The sequence below is a fragment of the Saimiri boliviensis genome, chromosome 12 (assembly GCF_048565385.1).
Source record: "Saimiri boliviensis isolate mSaiBol1 chromosome 12, mSaiBol1.pri, whole genome shotgun sequence".
NCBI lineage: Eukaryota > Metazoa > Chordata > Mammalia > Primates > Cebidae > Saimiri > Saimiri boliviensis.
The window spans coordinates 63,171,552-63,186,991 of NC_133460.1; the positions used below are offsets into that span (position 1 = coordinate 63,171,552).

Sequence of the window (15,440 nt, forward strand, 5' to 3'; positions counted from 1 at the left end):
GAGGTCAGACCAGCTTCATCTCATGTGCAAGAATGCCCAGCAGAGATCAGGTCTCAGAGAACTCTCTGAAAAGTGAGGCACCAGCACAGCACAGGTGCTCTACAAAAACGTGGCCAGACTTCTTTTTTAAGCAAGTCTCCTTTTATTAAGAGGGAAACTCTCACACCTGATCTCTGCTGGGCAATCTTCACATGAGATGTGGCTGATCTGACCTCCACACTCCTAAAGTGCTGGGATAAAGTGTCTCATAAGACCAAGTAGAGCCTAGAGAGATAGCTGTGCCTGCCCTCTGGGCTCCACATCAGCTGGCTTCCTGCTCCACCACTTTGCTTGTCTCCTGGGGGCTCTACCCCAGAGAGATGTGAGTTAGCCATCACTTAGTGTAATTAGCGCAGGATGGAGGGTCTGTGCTGTGGGCCCAAGCCAGGGTTCCCTGTCTGGTGATAAGCCATGGGGGGTATGTGGTATCCACAAGAGATGGACTGCCTTGTTCCTTGGGTCAACTGCAGCTTGTTAGAGTTATCAATATGGCACCTAGGGTCTCTGCTTTCTTGATATTCTGAAGGTAACAAGGGCAGATCCACTGCAGAGGCAGTGGCAGAGAGGATTTCAGTCAATCTGTGAAGGTCTGTCCAAGGAATTTCCAAGTTGCTACTGGCTTGATGGCTTCAGTGGGGCCTGGATAAAGATCCAAGCTGGGAGGACCTGCTCATCGAGGAGATATGGAAACCAGCACCCACGTAACGGTTCAGCCACTTTCCTATAAGGCTGCTGTGGTATACTAGGGGTCCACTCCAGTCCCTAATTGCCTCATATCTTCCAGTGCCTCAAGGTATCACTAGCGAAGCCTGCAAAAAGGCAGAGATAATAGCCTCCCTCTTCCTCTGGGACCTCTGTACCACTGAGGTACAATCCTGTTACCAACCTGGACACAACTATGGGAGGTGGCTGGAGACAAGTTCAGAAGTCTTGTCTAGTCAGGAGGAACAAGAACAGAGACTTGCTTTAAAAAAAGTCTGGCCATGTTTCCGTAGAGCAGCTGTGCTGTGCTGAGGGTTCACTTCAGCCCCTGGTTGCCTCAGACACTATGAAGCCCCAAGGTTGAAATGGCTGAGTCGCCTAAACAACAAAGATGACAGTCTGGTCTTCCCCTTGGAAGCTCTGATTCAGGGAGGCCTGAAACATCTGTCAGCCAGAGAACAGCAGTGAAGGCAGCCAGAAACCCTGTTGAAAGGCTTTACCCAGTGATTAGAAATGTGGTTGGGGACTGACTTAAACAAGGGTCTGGCCATGTTTTTGCGAGGTGGCTCTGTTGTGCTGAGCTACCACTTACACCCCTGGTCAGCTTGGGTTCTACAAAGCCCTGGGGCCAGAACCTAGTCATCCAAACAGCAAAGTTGGTGGCCCACCCCTCTCCGTGGGAGCTCTGTCTAAGGAATGTTTCAAATCTCCATTGGCCAGGGAACACCTGTGAGGGTAGCTGTAAGCCCCAGGTGGGAGGTCCTGTTCAGTAAGAAGGAACAGGATCAGGAGCCTGCTTACAGAAGCAGTCTGGCCATGGTTTGGTAAAGCAGCTGTGCTGTGCTGTGGGAACTCTTCTGCCCCTGGTGGGTTTGTACTCTCCAATGCCCTCAGCTGGAATAATTAAGTTCCTCCAACAGGAAAGATGACAGCCTGCCCTGTCTTTTCTCTCACAGTTTATCTTGTGTCATGGAGCTGAATTTTTAGGGTGTTAATTTTTACAATAAGCATGACAGTTGTTCAGAAAGAATCTTGCTGTTCTCTTTCAGGTTAGATGTATGAGAATTCATTGTGTCCTGTAAATAAACCTGTTCAGGTTTCGTTCTCTGAAAAGAAGTCTCTTTCTGCTATCTGGCTTTGGTCACATTCATGTAGACCAGTAGCCAGTCTACAAGGACATGATTGAATTTCCATTTCCAGTGTTTCCTAGTTGTGTCTTACATTCTCCAATTCAGAACTGACCATTTTATTCTTCGTTGTCAAAATGCTAAGCTGTCCACTGTCCTTAAATACTGTCTTTGTTCATTCTTCTTTATCCAATTTTATAGGTTTTAGAATATTAGCATTCTTTCCTTTCACACTTTCAATGTCCTCCAAAAATTTCTCTGCCCTTAGTGGGTTCTGCTGTTGAATTGTGTCTAGTTCCAGTCTAAGCATGGCAATTTTCCCCCACAACATGCTAATTTCATGCAAGAGATCTTTTTTTTTCTTATGGCTAAGAGAACTCTAAGTCAACAAAAGAACACTTTAGTTAGCACACAATAGAATAACATATCACAATTTCCTCTGAATTTAAACCAAAACATGTTTATTTGTACAATGAAAGAATTCCCATGGTTAATATGTAACTGAAAAAAAATTGGACAAAACTTCAAACCTAATTGAGTGTAAATTCCAGAAAGTTTCAATATTGATTTAAACACCATGAAAAATAAATCACTAGAGGATTTTAAAGAATTTCGGGGTTAGAAAAGCCTTTCTCTGAATTACAAAATAGCCATAGGCATAAAATATAAGATTAATACGTTTGACTACGTTTTAAAAATTGGATTTACACTCTAATATCTATTCTATAAACCACACCATTGTAAGAACCTTAGGTATGCATACATTTGGAAAGAAGCAATTCTTCAAAGTTTTTAAGTCTCTTTTTCTGAAGAAAGCTTTATCAATATATGACTTTTCTAATACTGTTATAGTCAGTTATAAGAATTACATTTATTCATAACTGTTAAATCTAAGTATTGTATCCTTCTATATTTACACATCTGCATCTAAGCATTGTGCTTCTACATACAACTCTGAACTCATTTACGATCAGGATTCTTAGAAAGAGAAATAAGAAAATCTGTGTGGCTGGGTACTGTGGCTCACACATGTAATCCCAGCACAGTGTAATGTTCAGTGTTGTATGTAGCACTGAACTTCTACATGTGGCCGTGTGCAGTGGCTCACACCTATAATCCCAGCTCCTGAAGCAGGTGGATTACGAGGAAAGAAGTTCAAGACAAGTGTGGCCAACATAGGGAAACCTCATCTCTACTAAAAATTAAAAAATTAGCCAGGTATAGTGCTGTGCACCTGTAATCCCAGCTACTCAAAAGGTTTAGGTAGGAGAAACATGTGAACCAGGAGGTCAAGGTTGCCACCGATTCAACTGAAAGGGAGGGGGCTGAGACAGGAAACTAGACGATCTGGCTTGATGGGTACCACCCCCACAAGACAAGAAATCGGAAACACTCTGTATTAGGAGTTTCACCATAAGTGCAGCTTGACCCGGGATGGTCCAGCTCGGTGGGGGGAAGGGCAGCCCCCACTACTAAGGCAGTCTGCCACTACCAATGCAGTTCATGCAGTAGATGGGCAGAGCCTGCGGCCGCTCAGCATTACCTCTGCTAACAGACTTTGACTAGACTACTCTGTGCCGGACAGGGCATCTATGAAAAAGGGCAGCAGCATGACAGGAACTTATAAATAAAGCTGACCTTTCTAGGACAGAGCACCTGGGAAAACAGGAGGTTATGAGTTCAGCTGCAGTAGACTTAAATGTATCAGCCCAGCACCTCGGCAAAAAACAACAGAACTCCCAGCACAGCACTTGAGCTCTTATAAGGGACAGACTGTCTCCTCAAGCAACTCTCCGAGCCCCACATACCCAAAAAGACACCTCATAAAGGAAAGCTCAGGCCAACATCTGGTGGGTACCCTTCTGGGATGAGGACAGTAGAGGGAGAAACCAGCAGCAACCCTGGCTGTTCTGCAGCCCCTGCAGGCGATCCCGAGGTGAGTGAGGTCTGGAGTGGATCTCCAGTGGTTCTGCAGCAGAGGGGCCTGACTGTTAGAAGGAAAACTAAGAAGCAGAAATAAATAGCTTCAACATCAATAAAAAGGATGTCCACTTAGAGACCCCACCTGAAAGTCACCAACTACAAAGACCATAGGTAGATAAAGCCACTAAGATGGGAAGAAACCAGCATAAAAAAGAAGAAAACACTAAAAACCAGAAGGCCTCTCCTCCTCCAAGGGATTATAACTCTTCACCAGCTAGGGATCAAAGATAGGTGGAGAATGAATCTGATGAACTGACAGGAACAGGTTTCAGAAAGTGGGTAAAAACAAACTTCTCAGAGCTAAAAGAACATGTGCTGACGCAATGCAAAAAAATTAAGAACCTAGATGAAAGGTTAGATGAGATGCTGACTAGAATAAACAGCTTAGAGAAGAATAGAAATGACTTGATGGAGCTGAAAAACAGCACAACAACTTCACGAAGCATCAAGTCTTAATAGCTGAATGGACCAAGCAGAAGAAAGGATATAAGAGATTGAAGATCAACGCAATGAAATAAAATGAGAAGGCAAGAATAGGATGAAAAGAAATGAACAAAGCCTCCAAGAAATATGGAATTCTGTGAAAAGACGTAATCTACATTTGATAAGCATACGTGAATGTGACAGAGAGAATGAATGCAAGCTGGAAAACACTCTTCAGGATATTATCCAGGAGAACTTCCCCAACCTAGTGAGGCAGGCCACGATTGAAGTCCAGAAAGTACAGAGAACACCACAAAGATATACCTCAAGAAGAGCAACCCCAAGGCACATAATCATCAGATTCACCAGTGTTAAAATGAAGGAAAAAATGCTAAGGGCAGCAAGAGACAAAGGGAAGCCCACCAGAGTCACAGCAGATCTCTCCACACAAACTCTACAAGTGAGAAGAGAGTGGGGACCAATAGTCAGCATCCTTAGAGAAAAGAACTGTCAACCTAGAATGTGATATCCAGCCAAACTAAGCTTCACATTCGAAGGAGAAAGAAAATCCTTTCTGAACAAGCAACTACTGAGAGATTTTCTCACCACCAGGCCTGCCTTACAAGAGCTCCTGTAAGAAGCACTAATCAAGGAAAGGAACAATCAGTAACAGCCACTCCAAAAATGTACCAAATGGTAAAGACCATAGACACAATGAAGAAAATTTGTCAACTAAAGGACAAAACAGGCAGCTAGCATCAAAATGGCAGTATCAAATTCACACATAACAGTATTAAACTTAAATGTAAATGGACTAAATGCCCCAATCAAAAACACAGACTGCCAAATTGGATAAAAAGTCAAAAGCAGCCGTGTGTGGTGGCTCAAGCCTGCAATCCCAGCACTTTGGGACGCCAAGGTGGGTGGATCACGAGGTCAAGAGATCGAGACCATCCTGGTCAACATGGTGAAACCCTGTCTCTACTAAAAATACAAAAAATTAACTGGGCATGGTGGCACATGCCTGTAATCCCAGCTACTCGGGAGGTTGAGGCAGGAGAATTGCCTGAACTCAGGAGGCAGAGGTTGTGGTGAGCCGAGATCGCGCCATTGCACTCCAGCCTGGGTAACAAGAGTGAGACTCCATCTCAAAAAAAAAAAAAAAAAAAAAAAAAAAAAAAAAATCAAAACCCATCTGTGTGTTGTATTTGGGAAGCCCATCTCATGTGCAAGGACATGTGTAGGCTAAACATGAAGGGATGGAGGAAGACATATCAAGTAAATGGAGAGGAAAAAAAAAAAGCAGGAGCTGCAATCCTAGTCTCTGATAAAATGGACTTTAAACCAACAAAGATCAAAAGACACAAAGAAGGGCATTACATAATGGTAAAAGGATCAATGCAACAAGAAGACCTAATGATCCTAAACATATACACACACAATACAGGAACACCCGGGTAGCGCACCCAGATACATAAAGCAAGTTCTTAATGACCTACAAAGAGACTTAGACTCCCACACAGTAATAGTGGGAGACTTTAACACTCCATTGTTAATATCAGACATATCAACGAGACAGAAAATTAACAAGGATGTCCAGGACTTGAACTCAGATCTGGACCAAGCAGACCTAATGGACATCTACAGAAATCTCCACCCCAAATCCAACAGAATATACGTTCTGCTCAGAAGCTGGTTTTTTGAAAGGATCAACAAAATAGACCCCTAGCAGAGTTAATTAAATAGAAAAGGGAAAAGAATCATATAGATGCAATAAAAACTGACAAAGAGGATATCACCACTAATTCTACAGAAATTCAAACTACAATCAGAGTTTACTACAAATACTTCTATGCACATAAACCAGTAAACCTGGGAAAAAAAGGATAAATTCCTGGACACTTACATCCTCCCAAGCCTAAACCAGGAACAAGTTGAAACCTTGAACAGACCAATAACAAGGGCTGAAGTTGAGGCAGCAATTAATAGCCTACCAACCAAAAACAGTACAGGCCCAGAGGTGTTCACAGCTTAATTCTACCAGACATACAAAGAGGAGCTAGGACCATTCATTCTGAAACTAACCCAAACAATATACAAAGAAGGGATCCTTCCTAAATCATTTTATGAGACCATCATCATCCTGATACAAAAACCCGGCAGAGACTCAAAACAAACAAACAAAAAATGGTCAGGCCAATCTCCATGATGAACACAGATGCTAAAATCTTCAATAACATACTGTCAAACGGATTGCAACAGCACATCAAAAAGCTTATCCATCATGATCAAGTAGGCTTCACTCTGGGGCTGCAAGGCTGGTTCAACATACTCAAGTCTATAAATGTAAACCACCGCATAAACAGAAACAAAGACAAAAACCACATAATTTTCTCAATAGATGCAGAGAAGGCCTTTGACAAAATTCAACAGCTCTTCATGTTTAAAAACAAAACAAAACAAAACTCTCAATAAACTAGGTATTGATAGAATGTATCATAAAATGATAAAAGCTATATATGACAAACCTACAGCCAATGTCATAGTGAATGGGCAAAAGCTGGAAGAATTCCCTTTGAAATCAGGCACTAGACAAGGATGCCCTCTCTTACCACTCCTATTCAACATAGTATTGGAAGTTCTAGTCAAAGCAATCAACCAAGGAAAAGAAATAAAGTGTATTCAATTAGGAAAGAAAGAAATCAAACTGTCTCTATTTGCAGATGACATGATTGTATATCTAAAAGTCCCCATCGTCTCTGCCCAAAATCTTCTCAAACTGATAAGCAACTTCCACAAAGTCTCAGGATACAAAATAATGTGCAGAAATCACAAGCATTCGTATACACCAATCACAGACAAACAGAGAGCCAAATCAAGAAGGAACGCCCATTCACAATTACTACAAAGAGAATAAAATACCTAGGAATATAACTAACAAAGGATGTAAAGGACCTCTTCAAGGAGAACAACAAACGAAATAAGAGAGGAGACAAACAGATGGAGAAACATTCCATGCTCATGGTTAGGAAGAATCAATAGGTCAAAATGGCCATACTGCCCAAAGTAATCTATAGATTCAATGCTATCCCATCAAGCTTCCAATGACCTTCTTCACAGAACTGGAAAAAAACACTTTAAACTTTATATGGAATCACAAGAGACTCCACATAGTCAAGACAATCCTGAGCAAAAAGAACAAAGCTGGAGGCATCACACTGCCAGACTTCAAACTATATAGAGGCTACAGTAATCAAAACAGCATGCTACTGGTACCAAAACAGAGACATAGACCAATGGAACAGAACAAAGACCCCAGAACACACATCTAAAGCACCACACATCTAGAACCATCCGGTCTTTGACAAACCTGGCAAAAACAAGCAATGGGGAAAGGACTCCATGTTTCATAAGTGGTGTTGGGAAAACTGGCTAGCAATGTGCAGAAAGCAGAAACTGGACCTCTATTTGTCACCTTACACTAAAACTAACTCACGAAGGATCAAAGATTTAAACATAAAACCTCACATGATAAAAACACTAGAAGAAAACAGGCAAAACCATCCTGGACATAGGCATAGGCAAGGACTTCATGACTAAAACACCAAAAGCAATGGCAATAAAATCCAGGATAGACAAATGGGATCTTATTAAACTCCAGAGCTTCTGTACAGCAGAAGAAACCAGCATTGCATGAATCAGCAATCAAGAGAATGGGAAAAAATGTTTGCAATCTACCCATCTGACAAGGGGCTAATATCCAGAATCAACAAAGACCTAAAACAGATATACAAGAAAAAAACAACCCCATTCAAAGTGGGAGAAGGATATGAACAGACGCTTTTCAAAAGAGGACATATTTGAGGCCAACAAACATATGAAAAAATGCTCATCATCACTGGTCATTAGAGAAATGCAAATCAAAACCACACTGAGATATCATCTCACGCCAGTTAGAATGTTGATCTTTAAAAAATCGGAGACAACAGATGCTGGAGACGATGTGGAGAAATAGGAATACTCTTACACAGTTGGTGGGAGTGTAAAATAATTCAGCCATTGTGGAAGACAGTGTGGAAATTTCTCAAGGATCTAGGAATAGAAATTCCATTTGACCAAGCAATCCCACTATTGGGTATATACCCAAAGAACTATAAATTGTTCTACTCTAAAGACACATGCACACATATGTTGATAGCAGCCTGTGTACAATAGCAAAGACCTGGAACCAACCCAAATGCCCATCAATGATAGACTGGACAAAGAAAATATGGTACATATACACCATGGAATACTACAAACTCATAAAAAATGATGAGTTCGTGTCCTTTGTAGAGACTTGGATGAATCTGGAAACCAACATCTCAACAAACTGACACAAGAACAGAAAGGCAAACACCGTATGTTCTCACTCATAGGTGGGTGTTGAACAACAAGAACACATGGACTCAGGGAGAGGAACATCACACACTGGGGGCAGTTGAGAGGGGTAGGGGAGAGACAGTGGAGGGGGGAAGGTGGGAAGGGCTAACAAGGGAAGAAATGCCAGATATAATATGCACCTAAAATTAAATAAAGAATAAAAAAGAAAAAGAAAAAGAAAAAGTCATGAGGGGCCGGGCACAGTGGCTAGTGGCTGAAATCCCAACATTTTGTGAGACCAAGGCAGGCAGATCACCTGAATTCAGGAGGTTGATACCAGCCTGGCCAACATGGGGAAACCTTGTCCCTACTAAAAATACAAAAATTAGCTTGGCATGCTGGCATGCACCTGTAATCCCAGCTACTCAGAAGGCTGGGGCAGAAGAATCACTTGAACCCAGGAGGCGGAGGTTGTAATGAGCCAAGACTGCACCACTGAACTCCAGCCTAGGTGACAGAGCAAGACTCCATTTCAAAAAAAGGAAAAAAAAAGTAACGAGAAAAGATTGAGGACTGAACCCTAGGAAACAACAATGTGCAAAAGGAGAAAGTTGAGAAGCAAGTAAACAGACCATGACAAAAGGACTAGAAAGGCAGGAGGCCTGAGGGAGTGAGGTCCTTCAGCGGGCTAATTGAAGTTGCTGTTAGGGAGGAGATGTCCTCCATTTGGTTTAATATTGCTGCCAGATTACATAAAATGAGGCATTAGAAAAAATCCCTAGATTTATTAGAGAGAAACGTAAGTGATAACCTTGAGAAAAATAACCTTGGGGAGTGTTGAATTTGAAGGCTTACTGGCATGAGATCAAGACTGAATGGAAAGAAAATCTGAGTTCATGAGTGTCGATAGTTCTTTTAAAGAGATCATAATTGGGAGTCAGTCATGGAAATGTGATAGGCAAGAAACAGTAGTTTTCAAATTTTATATAGCAATGATATATTTTAAAGGTTATAAAAATTATACACTTATAGTGTTAAAAAATCCTAGACTGAGGTATTAAATTCTTAAAATTATAGAACTAAAAGACCCCTTGAACATTTCTAAATTACAAAAGCTGGTTATCATATTCATGCTTACACATAAAGACCAAGGAATACTAAAAGTTTCAAAGAGAGTATTTCTTGCTTGATAAAAATCAGCCAATTCTAGGATAGTTGATACTCATCAAATATACAAAGTAATAATCACAGAAAAATACTGAATGCTATTAACAAGAATAAAATAGAAGAAAAGCAGAAAAGAATCATATTTTATAAACGAAATGTTAAAAAATTATATGAAGTTACTGTTGAAAAATGTGGTGAGGTGACTACTTAAATATATCCTTATTTCAAAGGAAGAAGAATGCCACACATGCAGAGCACTTTTACAAATAAGATTCACTGCATTCGCAGCACCTTCCTTTTAGCACAAGGATCAGCAAGTTAGCATTTGTGGGCCAAATCCAGCCCACTGCCTGTTTTTCTAAGTAAAGTATTTTGGAGCACAGCCATGCTTATTCACTTTATAGTCCGTAGAGTCCATTAGCTGGCTGTGATGTTGCACACCTGTGGTCCCAGCAAGTAGAGAGGCTGAGATGGGAGGATCACTAGAGCCCAGAAAGTCAAGACTGCAGTCAGCCATGATCATGCAATTGCACTCCAGCCTGGGAGACAGAGTGAGACCCTCTCTCCAAAAAATAAATATATATAGCCCACAAAGCCAAAAATATTTACTAACTGAGTCTTTGCAGAAAAAGCTGGCCAGCTCCTGGTTTAGTGGATCAAAGATCCTTTGATGTATTTTCATAAAAGTTTTACCCAATGTACTGAAATGTTTATATTAAATATAGATTTCTATCTAGTTTTCCCATCCCATCCCTAAATTCTAAGTATAATCCTGGTACTCACTCCCAAGTTTATGTTAAATGCTAGCCTATACAAAAAATACTCTTTCTCTTACTTTCTTCTTTTTGTTATTTACATGTTGCTTTGTTTCAAGAAAGAATACAAAAATGCCCTACTAAAGGGATTCTGTTTGTTCACATGCTGCAAGAGGGGAAAAACACAAAGCACATTTTACAGAAAATAATTTGTTACAAGTCAGAACTAAGACATGAAGCCAAGCAGGACACTCCAGCACTGAATCTGCTGTCTTCTTTAATAGGCTTCTTGCTCTTTTTCTTTCCTGGCAGCTGTGAGTCCCACAGGTAATAGAGTGTCAGTCCCTAAGAGAAACACAACTCCGACATTCATCTTTATCTATTAAGTTCATCTGTCCCAATTCTGTGGATGCTGACTTTCGGTCATTGATGATGATACACATGGACATTTATCATCAACTTTCAGATTCTTGGATCTTTGACAATTCTTATTATTAAGAGTCAAACTAGTAGGATGCAAGTTATAAATGCTGATTATCCAAATACCTACTCAAAATACCCTGTATGAATATTCCATTAAATATGCATAGAAAAAAATTAGTCATTCCTGCTACTGTTTACTCTTCTGTATTCACCAGAAAATTTCCTACTCCTTCCTCATGTCCAGGTTAAATGCTAGTGTACAATCTGGAAACCAGTGCATCATCTGAGCTTTCTCTCTATCCCCCAAACTTTTCTTATTCAATTATCACTAAATCATATTAACTATAACTCTCTTCTGTCTCTGCTTTATATTCCCACTGCCATTTGGGACATAAACATTTAGAAAATGGCTTTTATTTAAATAAAAATGGCCAACTATTAATGTTATTTCTTACATAAAAAAACTTAAGCAAAACAAATGAAAAAGACATAACACCACAAAAAAGGCCAACATTTTTAAATGAGTAACTGAGATTCCTAAGATTCTTTTTTTTCACCATGCATGGGTGAAAACCTCTCACTACATTGACACTAGTTCAAGGATGTGTGACAAGGAAACTATAGCTGACTACTACTGCAAAAGCTTCCTTTGTCTCCTGGTTTCTTTACATGGTTACCTTCCATCTTTATGAGGGGTCAGCAAACTACAGGCCACAGGCCAAATCCAGTCTGCCTTATGGCTTTGTAAATAAAGTTTTCTTGGATCTCAGTCATGCCTATTTGCTTACATGTTATCCGTGGTGGTTTTCACACTACAACAGCAGGGTTAACTAGACACAACAGAGACCACATAGTCTAAAATATTTCCCACCTCATCCTTTACAAGAAAAGCTTGCTAACCACTTTTACACCATAACCAGAATGCCTTAATACTCAAATTTAATCTTGTGTCTCCCTTACTCAAATTTCTCCAATGAGCCTCTGCAGCAAACACTGCTGGCTCCCTACCAATAGCCTTTCCTTATTCTTTCTTGCAGAAGAAACACAAGTCTATTGGGATGTTTATTATCCCAATTCCCCTCCTCAGCTTCAGAAAGAGAAATGAGTATTCTAAGCTAATCACGTATCTGCTTTCCCAGTGCCTGGTTTTGGGATGTGCATGTGGTTTGACCCATCCAATGAAATGTCACAGGAAGCCCCTTGCATGCTTCTAAGTTTTCTACCCATTTAAAAGACACTGTGAAGAAAAGCAGCCCTTGCGATGTTGCGTTGTGAGAACAAGATGTTTGGAGCTGTTGCGGATTAGCCAACTATGAAAGGAGACATAATAAAACACTGCCAACAACACAGCTGAAAGAGGGACAAGTGGGATCCTGGGATATCACTGAGCAACCCAAACAACTCTGATTCCTACTGTTTTAGCCACTGCTCATCTAGTATGCGCAGTCCAAAGCATTCTACTGGTAAAATTCCCATGGCCCACCAGATAAGAGCTATTCATTTCATTCATTCATTCATTCATTCATTCATTCATTCATTCCTTTATTTATGGAGATAAAGTCTTACCCTTTTGCCTAGGCTGGTGTGCAGTGGCACAACAGCTCACTGCAACCTCTAGCTCCCAGGTTCAAGTGATTCTTGTGCCTCAGTCTCACAATTAGCTGGGATTACACATGCTGGCTACCACACTCGGCTAATTTTTGTATTTTTAGTAGAGATGGGGTTCCACCATGATGACCAAGGCTGAAGACCTACTCGTTTCTATAGTATTAAAAAGTCTATTATAAACTTGCCTTAGCTGAGTATTCACCTCACTCCCAACCTCTCATATCTCACACTTTCGGTACTAGCAAAAGTGAACTGCTCACAAACCCTGCAAAGCTCACTCAAGCATCTTGTCTTCTGCACTTGCTGCTCTTCCTCCCAGATGGAATCGTGTTAGAAGTTCCTTCCGGCAGACACACAATCTTGTTACATCTTCCTTCTGCCAATCATCATTCATCTGCTTCTTTACCTTGAAACATTCTACTCAGTCTGCATGCTTGCCTTCAATCCTACCTACCTTTATTCAAAAAGCTTTCATTCCTCATCAGTTATGTCTGGCACATAATCAATATAATAAATAATCATAATTATAAGTTTCCAGTGGGCATCTAGCACACAGCAAGCACTGAATAAATTAGCAAAATAATAAAAAATGATAATCATAATAACGAGCTCCTCTGTTTGTATTTTTATTTCTGTTCTGTAGCATTAGAAAAAAATGTACCTAAAAAACATTTCATAGTTATTTGTTAAGTGGACAAGTTAAAACATAAATAAAAATGTTTTCTTTGTCAATTCTGTTGAAAAAGCACAGAAATGAAATAGAGACAATTGTGTTATGAGCACCTTAAAGATCAAAATTACATCAATTTCATCTTTGTCTCCTTGTTATCAAAAGCTCTCTGATAAATAGATGGCTAAATTAAAGGTGTCCTTATACAATCTGGATTGTACAATGTATTAGGTGTCCACATCCAGGTAGCATACTAGCATTTTTGTTATTGTGAAACATTTTCTACTTTTATTATCATCTGCTGAGCCTAGAGTTGTGCAATTTGTATATTTATTATGACAATATTTTGATGAATGGTAGCCGAGCATCTTGTTCTAACAAAATTACTGTTATCATGACAATTAACTCACGGATAGAAGAACACATCTTGTTCCAACAAAGTAAATATATCTCTTTTCATTTCAAATTAGGAGGAGTGAAGTCAGCAATAGTGAGACCTTGCTGGTACAAGCATGTGTTTCCTGACCAGTGCCTCACAGATTGGTACCAGTCCATGGCCTATTAGGAACCTCACTACACAGGAGGAAGTGAGCAGGAGGCAAACCAAGGAAGTGTCATCTGTATTTACAGCCACACCCTTGGCTCATCTTACTGCCTGAGCTCTGCCTCCTGTTAGATCAGGGACAGCATTAGATCCTCACTGAAGCATGAACCTTGTTGTGAACTGCCCACATGAGGAATCTAGATCATGTGCTGCTTATGAGAATCTAATGTCATATGATCTGTCACTGTCTCCCTTTGTCCCAAGATCGGACCATCTATTTGTAGGAAAAGAAGCTCAGAGCTCCCACTGATTCTACATTACGGTAAGTTGCTAATTATTTCATTATATATTACAATGTATTAATAGTATAAAGTAGCAAAATAAATGTAATGTGATTGAATAATCCTGAAACCACCTCAACATTTCCCTAGTCCATGGAATAACTGTCTTCCACAAAACCGGTCCCTGGTGCCAAAAAGCCTGCTGACAACTGACCTAAAGTAACTCACTATCAGAAGTCTTACCTGGATTGCTGTTTTCAGAAAACTTTTTTGACATCTGTTTTTCTCTGTAGTCTGAAAGTAATTGGCAAATTCTGTGTATAAAAATGTAATAAATAAAAAGACTTTTAATACTGAGATAAAAAAATACTTACCAAATGTGAAATGCTTAGAGTAATTCAAACAATATCAGAATATCAGAACTTAACAATATTATTCCATCCACCTATGTGTACATTCTACAAACTTATCATAAACAAGAAAAAGAGTAAAGTGAAATAGTCATAAATCAAGGGCACTATGACCCAGTAAGTTAACTCGCATGAGTCTGACATAATGTGTACCAACTCTGCATAAGTCCTAGCTGCATAATGAACAGCTATTTGTTCTTGGACAAGTTGCTCCTCTTGGGCTCAATGTCGTCTTCTACAAAATAAAAACTTTGCTGCCTTATTTCACTAGATTGTTATAAAGATTTAACAAGATAACATTTTTTAAAAGCTCACAGAAATATTAAAGCAATGGAATAATCTGTTCCTAAATTTTATGACTGAAATCATGTTGGAATTTCAAATAAAAACCAATCTGTATTTTGTGCATACGTTCCAATATGAAAAGGTTGCTGTTTTCAGGAAATGTTATTAAGTACTAATTTTGCTTATTAGTTGTCCTACTCTTTGTGGCTCATAGTTCAGGGCATCTCAACTATTTCACAGTTTGTAACTAAATTTATTGATAAATAACTCCTTAAAGTAGATGACATGATTGTCCACTATTATGGAGTCTATCAATCACACTAAGGACAGAAAAACCAATGGATGTTAAGACCTGGCTGGGACCAATGATCCTTCCCTATAGAATCAAACTCTCAAACAGCAGATGTTTGTCAGGATGATGCTTTATATCCACGTTCATCTCCAGCTGACATGAGAGACCAAAACCCTACTTTCATTTATTTTTAGGTTCCATGAAGAAGTTGCAAGATACATACTAACAACATATTTTGCACACAACACCACACACATTATTCAGTTCCAGTGTTATCTCATAGACCACCTTACATGACTATTTTTGCAGTACAAATAACAGCTTCAATATTTTGGTGACACCCATTTTGCTTTGAATCACTCTGTTGCA

At 39.8% G+C, this 15,440-nt stretch overlaps 1 protein-coding gene across 1 annotated transcript in view; it reads right to left on the bottom strand.

Annotated features, from left to right (window-relative positions):
- LOC141580508 (uncharacterized) overlaps positions 1 to 15,440 on the bottom strand; it is a 72,189-nt gene that overhangs the window by 43,134 nt on the left and 13,615 nt on the right. The window contains exon 6 of the mRNA XM_074381577.1: positions 14,313 to 14,398. Within this exon, the coding sequence (XP_074237678.1) occupies positions 14,313 to 14,398 (86 nt within the window). The remainder of the gene's footprint in view (positions 1 to 14,312; positions 14,399 to 15,440) is intronic.